This window comes from Hyperolius riggenbachi, chromosome 12 (assembly GCF_040937935.1).
Source record: "Hyperolius riggenbachi isolate aHypRig1 chromosome 12, aHypRig1.pri, whole genome shotgun sequence".
NCBI lineage: Eukaryota > Metazoa > Chordata > Amphibia > Anura > Hyperoliidae > Hyperolius > Hyperolius riggenbachi.
In genome coordinates this window covers 221949084-221957085 of record NC_090657.1, presented here as the reverse complement: position 1 = coordinate 221957085, position 8002 = coordinate 221949084, and the positions used below count along the sequence as shown (strand labels likewise).

The 8002-nt window shown below is 47.5% G+C and overlaps 1 protein-coding gene across 1 annotated transcript; it reads right to left on the bottom strand.

Moving 5' to 3' along the window:
- Positions 1-3750: 3750 nt before the first annotated feature.
- On the bottom strand, positions 3751-5334 carry LOC137541062 (E3 ubiquitin/ISG15 ligase TRIM25-like). The gene has a single exon (XM_068262205.1). It carries the CDS (start codon positions 5332-5334, stop codon positions 3751-3753), a length of 1584 nt encoding a protein of 527 aa, XP_068118306.1.
- Positions 5335-8002: the final 2668 nt, after the last annotated feature.

Sequence of the window (8002 nt, the reverse complement as noted above, 5' to 3'; positions counted from 1 at the left end):
ACTACACTCCCACACAGATGTTTTGCATGCAGTTGAAAGTTTTGGTCATTGAAATAGTGATCCTTTCATCATGTTGGATGTCCTCTGCTTGCCTTATGAAGTGGAGGAGGGAAGCAGGGGGAGGAAAATCTCAAACTGTACTGAGTTTATAACCAGAAAGCTGCTGGCGCAGTGATCGGTAGCTAGTGGCTTTCATTTGCTGGCGCAGTTTCCATTTCCTGAGTAAAATTTTGCATGTTAAGCTGTGTGCTCACTTGCAATGCAGGGAGATGGATCCAGCGATGTCTCCCTGACAACTAGCGCTCCTCGGATACATCTTCCGGCTGACGGGTATGCGTGATGTCATGCCAGGGTCGAGCGAAACTTCAAACGATCGCGGCACCTTGCGCGGGAGTCGTTGGGGATCTTAAAGATCTGATGTGCTGTGACGGCCATTATCGCCGCACAACGCTAAGCGACCTGATCGTGCACCTGTACCCATGTCGCGAGATCGCAGAAACGACCGCTCATCGCTCAAAAATTGCCGGTAACCTGTAAAATCGTCGGAAAAATCGCAAGGTGGGCCTTTAGGGGGATTTATCGCTCATCTCTTTTCAGCCATGGTAAAAGCAATCCTACAATTCTATTGCCTCTGGACCAGCATGTGAAGACATCAGTGTAAGGCTCGGTTCACCTTTGTTTAAAAGACTTATCCATGACTCCGTTTTGGGGCCCGGACCAAAACTGGAGCCCCGGATACAAATCTTAAAATTAGGCAGTTTTCACCCACTTCAAAAGTGGATCCGTGTGCGATCCAGGGGGTCCATGCTAAAAAAACTGAACGGACAGTCCGGATTTGCAGGTTTTTCACGGACCCCCACGGACCCCGGATACACGAAGGGGTAGTGAAACCTAATGAAAGAAACGGATCCCCCTCTACACAGGCAGCTTTGGACACAGGAATGGATCTGTTTTCTGTGTCCCAGCCCTGTCTGTGGGTGGGTGGGGGGCTCCATGCTGGAGGGTAGCAGGCAGGAAGGGGGGCAGCAGGCACAGCATCAGGCAGGGGGGTCGAACCCCCTTCTCTCTCACCTGGGTGCCCCCTTCAGCTATTTTCTTCATTATAAAATCAATGTAGCGGCGAGCGGGGAACTTACTAACTTCCTTGTTCCACCGCTCGCTGCGTCACTTCCTGTATGCCGCCCACTGTACTTCATTGGGCGGCATACAGGAAGTGACGCGGCGAGCGGTGGAACAAGGAAGTGAGTAAGTTCCCCGCTCGCCGCTACATTGATTTTATAATGATTTTAAAAGAAACTAGCTGGAGGGGGAGCGGGGGGATAGGGGGACCCAGGCGAAAGAGGGGGGGGGGGGGGGGGCGCTGTGCCCGCTACCCACTGTCCTGGCTGCTACCCCCCTCAGTTCAGGAAAAAAAAACGCCAATGGTTAAAAACCGTTTGCTGCAAAGGGAAGCACGGGTCCATTTGCGTTCCGGTTTCTGAAAGCGGGAGCCTGCACTATGGATTGCGTTCTGCAACCGGGTCTAGTGTGGACCGACCCTAATTACAGAGGCGACAGACAGCCTGGCAGAAGCACAGAACAAAGTATATAAAAAAACTGATGAGCAAAGTATTTTACACCATCATCCCAACAGCTTCAGAACGTCTGTCACAGAAGCAGTGTTAAAAGACCACTTCCGCCAAAAATGTGTAAAATTGAAAATACATACAAAGAAGAAGTATTTTTCTTCCAGATTGAAATGAGCTATACATTACTTTTCTCCTATGTCACAGTAGTTAGTACAAATCTGACAGAACTGACAAGTTTTTGACTAGACCATCTCTCCATGAGAAATTCTCAGTATTTCATTTATTCTTTACAGAAGCACTCCCTGGAATACAAAGATGCCAGCTGCCCCCCTGCCTGTTTACGCACTATTCTGGCAGTTGTATTGAGCAAGGGTGACACAGGGTGGTGCTTTTGAAAATAAAGAAAATCCTGAGAACCCCCCTATGAGGAGATGAGCTATTCCAAAACATGCCAGTTCTGTCAGATTTCTACTATCTACTGTAAGTGACAGGGAAAGTAATTTATATCACATTTTGCACAATGTCTTCTTTATTTATGTGCTTTCAGGTATTTTAAATGTTACAATTTTTCACGATAGTGGTCCTTTAAGTGTGGGCGTTACAAGCATTTGGGGGTTATTATCGCTGTCTAGATCCCTGATACAGAAAGTCTCCCACACGCTCCCCCGGCTCCTCCCCTCTGACACCCCCATGGGGCTGTAATATAAAACAGGGACAGGAAATACAGGACAGCGATAAAAACTAGTCCAGGATTCTAACTTTTCCCCACTTTACAAAAATGTTGTTTTCTTTGTTTCTGTCTGTGTCACTTCTGAGGAAGTTTCCCACATTCCTGTTTGGGCAGGAAGTAATGTAACTCTCTTAGATGGGGACTAAGGACAGCGGTAAAAACCCCAGAGTAGTTCTGACCCCTCAATCAAACCATCCAATACTGCCATAAACATTTCCTGAGATCAGACTTTACAAACCAGCCGGCAGCTGCCATTTTTCTCTCAGGATACGATTTACTAACAAAAACAACAAGAATTCCTTTATATAACACTATTATTATTATTATTATTATCTCTATCGCAAACATGAATATATATACACATACATTGTAAATTTCTCTCAGAGTACAGTGCACCATACTACAGTTTTCCCGTGTTGCTGTCCCTTACAGTAGGTAGTGAAAAGCTGACAGATCTGACAGGGTTTGAAGTAGCCCATCTCCTCATGAGGGATTCTCTGCATCATCGTTATTCTTTATGAAAGCACTCCCTGGAATTGGAAAGGATCTATACAAAGATGTCAGCCAGCTTTCCTGCATGCTATTTTGACAGCTGGACTGAGGAACTACCATTTTAAAAATAAATCAGAAACCCCCATGAGGAGAATGGACTAGGGCAAATCCTGTCAGATTCTTACCCGTTTACTGCAAGTGGCAGCAACATAGGAAAAAAGTAAGTGCACTTTACTGTGGAAGATATCATCTTATCACTAAAAATTATACGTCAATACAGTATTATGATAAATCACCCCAACCCCTACAACACCACCCCATCATTGTGATTAATAAAACAATGATAATTCCTTACTGATTTCAAAGATATCTAAGATCCCCCTGGCTTCTGGTTACTGACACAGGCTTCCCCACCCCCAGCAGCCTGTACACATACTCCGGGGCTGTGTGTCTGCACTCTGCTGCTCTGACAGTTTCTCCTCTTCATACAATGTAACGCGTAACAGGCATTACTCACATACTGTGAATCTGTGATCTGCACATCACCTCTGAACTGGCCACCGCTCTCTGCAGATCAGACATGATGTGCAGATCACAGACATGTGAGTGATGTTGGCACACAGTGATGGGCAGCAGAGGATGGACAGCAGCTAGAGGAAACCGGAAACTGTGAAATCAGAAGGAAACAGCTGCTGCAGTTTGGATGTACAGTTTTGGTCCCGGCAAGATATCAAGCGTTGCATTCTCCAAATTTGATCATAGGGTGTCCACCATAAGTAATTACTGAACTGAAGGAGGACGTGAGATATATTGTACATTCTTAACTAGAGAACATTCAGCATTTACCACCAGGAGAAACCTGCAGAAAGCTGTCGCTGGAGAGACAATGGAAGAAGAGGAATGTATTTTCGTCACTGAATGTCCTCTCTCATTGTCTTCTGATCGTGTAGCGCCACGATATTACTGAACGATCTTGACCCAGACGTCATATCCCACGCGGATGGCGGCATGTAGCGGCTGGCTGAAATCCGTGTTATAGGTGTGCAAGTGCATAATGTCTGGCTCCACACTGTAAAATGAGAGCTTCCCCTCATCATAATCCAGATAGATTCCCAACCTTCGAAATCGTTTAAATGAAGATGGAAGGGATAAGTTTAGTTGGTCGCTATCATGTCTTAAGGAGTAGCTTCTGTTACTTTTGCATAGGCACCAGGACTCATACGTGTTTCCAAAAACAGAGTTACTCCCATCTCTGTCTATGTTCTCGTAAGACATCCCAACACGCCAGTTATTGGTATCGCTTAGCTCCACCTCCCAGTAATGGCAGCCGTTTGAGAGGCCCTTTCTGCTTATCACTTGGTGCGACTCAAATCTATCATCTGTATCATCGATATCATCATTAACTTGTGTGCCATATGCTATAGTGTAATCGGAGGATATAGCTACGTTGGTTGCAGCCGTGTCCTTGTCGAGTCGCACATCGGCCAACTCTGGAAACTTGAGCATTTTAGGAACATCGGCCAAAATATCTGATAGCCGTTTGCGTAGCTTCAAAGAGATCTCAACCTCGTCCAGTCCTGCAATGGTTGGGACAGCTCTTCGTCCTCTCTTCTCAATGGTGGAAAAGTCCCCTCTGTTGGTTTCTTGTTCTTGTAGGACCGTTAGCGGGTCTGTCGTGTTAAACAGCTCCTCAAGGTGACAGATCTTACTAGAAATTTCGTCTTTCTTTATTTCCTGCCGCCGGATCAAATCTGAGACAGGCTGCAAATTCTGTTCCACTTGCCTGGTGATGTTGTCAATTTCCTGGACTTCAAGAATATCCAACTTCTCCCGTATGTTTCGAAACAGGGCAGCAACTCGCTTGGTCATACTCGCTGCCTCGTTGGCCTTCTTCTTGCTCTCCTGTAGGCTGTGGACCCACGTCTCCATGTCTTTCTTCCGGGCAATGAGTTGATCGTGAGTAATTTTCAGTCTTTCCTTTTTCTTCTTGGAGGCCTCATGGAGTGTCTGCACCTGATGTCCTCGATGGTTGGCACTTTGCTTGCATGATGCACAGATACAGGTGGCATCCACAGTGCAGTAATACTCCAAAAGTTTCTTGTGGACGGGACATTTTATGGTCTTCAGGGAGGCAGACGGCTCAACCAAGATGTGTTCTGGTGACTTGCTGTGAGTGTTCAGGTGACTGTTGCACAAAGAGGCCTCACAATGCAGACAGGACTTCACAGCATCTACAGGAGCATGGATACAATATGAGCAGATGACTCCTGTCTTCTTCTGACCAGGTGGCTGAGATGGTGAGGGTGTAGACTGGACCCTCTCTGCAATGTTGGCCAGAGTTACGTTCTTCTGTAGCCAGGGTCGTTTCCTGAAGGTTGATCGGCACTGAGGGCAGCTATAAACACCCTGGCTTCTTTCCCTGTCCAGCGCCTGATTGATGCAGACCTGGCAGAAGTTGTGGCCACATCTCAGAGTAACGGGGTCCTTGTAGACCTCCAGGCAGATGGAGCAGTTCAGCTCGTCCTTCAGATCGGCAGACGCCATGGCTGACAGAGGAAGAATCAGGAAACGAAACTAACGTACTTTAGCCTTTCTGCTTGTTTTTCACAGCAGGATAAGGGAGGCAGAGTGAGGGGAGTGACCGCAGCTAGATGTATTGAGCCAGCAGTGGTGAACCTCCAATAAGCTGCTGCCTCTGGTTATTGGCCGTAGTTGTCAGTCCAGCCCTTTGTAGGAAACCCTTTCGCTGTTCCCACATCAGTGTTCTGATCCTGCAAAGAGGAGGGATTGCCCAAGTTATGTTTTTCTTTTAACCCTTCGGGATCAGAGAGCTGTGAAGCTAGAGGTTTCACTGCTTCTCTACTTATTTTTTCTTTTCAGATCTTTGCAAATGTTATGAAAGCTAATGCTTAAAGGGATATGGAGGCTGCCATATTTATTTCCTTTTATACAATGCAGATTGCATGGCTGTCCTGCTGATCCTCTGCCTCTAATGTATTTAGCCATAGCGTCCTGAACAAGCATATGCAGATCAGGCCGTGCTCTGACTATATATTTGCACATATTTTAAATTTTATAATTTTTCGCTGTAGTGCCCCTTTAAGTAAGTGGAGCCAGTTACACAAATGCCAAACTGAACACCTGTTAGGAATCATGTACTGTGATTTTCTGCCTGCTGGTGGTAGTATTGAGCAGGACTGCCCTGGACTTCCACCATCCACCAGCAGGTGGCCTTCCATTAACTGTAAAAAAGACTGGTAGTTCCTGCTCTGGCCTGTGGGTGGCTGAGGAGCACTTTCTGCAGAAGCTCACCACCAGCTGCATCCTGTTTCTGATTGCATGGGCTATTTAAAGGACAACTGAAGTGAGAGGTATATGGAGGCTGCCATATTTATTTCCTGTTAAACAATACCAGTTTCCTGGCAGCCCTGTAGGTCTGTTTGGATGCAGACGTGTCTGACTCACACCAGAAACAAGCATGCAGCTAATCTTGTCTGATCGGACAATAATGTCAGAAACACCTGATCTGCTGCATGCTTGTTATTATTATTATTTATTGGATTTATATAGTGCCAACATATTACACAGCGCTGTACAATACATAGGATTACAGACAATGATAATAGGTGTGACTGACAGCACAATACAGGTACTAAGCAATAAGATACACAACACAATACAGGTAGTAATACAATGCCAGATCATACACTGGAGTGGTAGTGCCAATAATACAAGTTCACATACTCTGGGTAGAGTGTACAATCAAGTATGATACACAAGTGGAGAGGGCCCTGCCAAAGGCTTACAACCTAGAGGGAGGGGGTGGTGACTTGAAAGTGGGGGAGGGGGGGTGCATCAAGAAGTTCTAAGCAGAGAGAGTTAAGGTAGCCATACAATGGTCGATTTGCCATCAGATTCGACCAACAGATAGATCCCTCTCTGATCGAATCTGATCAGAGAGGGATCGTATGGCTGCCTTTACTGCAAACAGATTGTGAACCGATTTCAGCATGAAACCGTTCACAATCTGTGGTGGTGGTGGTGCTGCTGCCGCTCCCCCCGCCCGCATACATTACCTGCTCCGCCGGCGCAACTCCATTCCCCGCTATCTTCTACGCTCTGGTCTGGTCTCCGGGTCCGACACATGCTTCACTTCTTCCTGCCCGGCAGGAAGTTTAAACAGAAGAGCGCCCACTACTGTTTAAACTTCCTGCCGAGCTAGAAGAAGTGAAGCATGCCGGAGACCAGACCAGAGCGGAGACGGAGCAGCAGTGACCGGGGTGAGTCGTGCCGGCGGAGCAGGTAATGTATTGCCACTCTATTGCGTCGGTCGTCGGGCACTCGAACGCCGCTAGCGACGCGCTCCCTACCCGCGGGCGATCGACGGTAATTTCCCGCACTGAGCGATCGACGGGATCGATCTATTTCGGGACGAAATAGATCGACATTTAGCGTGTAGCGTGAACGATGTGACAACAGATTCGATCCCAGTGATCGAATCTGCTGTCGATCAGCGGGGAATCGGCCTAGTGTATGGCCAGCTTTATGGCAGCATCGAGGTGGGGTAGGCCTCCTTGAAGAGGTGAGTTTTGAGGGCTTGTTTGAAGATAGTGAAGGGGGGGCAAGCCTGATGGGCAGTAGGAGAGTTCCACAGGATGGGGGCAGCTCTAGTAAAGTCCTGTAGGCGTGCATGGGAGTGTGAGATGCGTGGGGTGGTTAGGAGGAGGTTGTTGGTGGAGCGAAGTGGGCGGCCAGGTGAGAATCTGCTGACCAGGTCAGAGATGTAGGTCGGGCAGGACTTGTGTATAGATTTATAGGCCAAACATAGGATCTTGAAACTGATATTGAAACGTATTGGAAGTCAGTGAAGGAATTTGCACAGGGGAGTCATGGAGACAGAGTAGTGGGAGGAGTAGATTAGTCTGGCTGCTGCATTCATGATGGATTGTAGGGGGGCGATGCTGTTCTGAAGAAGGCCTGACAGGAGGGTGTTGCAGTAGTCCAGGCCGGATATGATGAGGGCATGGACGAGGAATTTGGCAGTGTCCAGGGTCAGAAGAAGGCCTGACAGGAGGGTGTTGCAGTAGTCCAGGCAGGAGATGATGAGGGCATGGATGGATGAGGAATTTGGCAGTGTCCAAGATCAGAAGAAGGCCTGACAGGAGGGTGTTGGAGTAGACCAGGCAGGAGATGATAAGGGCATGGATGGATG

Excerpts from the sequence above, each read along its gene's own strand:
- LOC137541062 (XM_068262205.1), bottom strand. The coding sequence starts at position 5,334 with ATGGCGTCTGCCGATCTGAAGGACGAGCTGAACTGCTCCATCTGCCTG.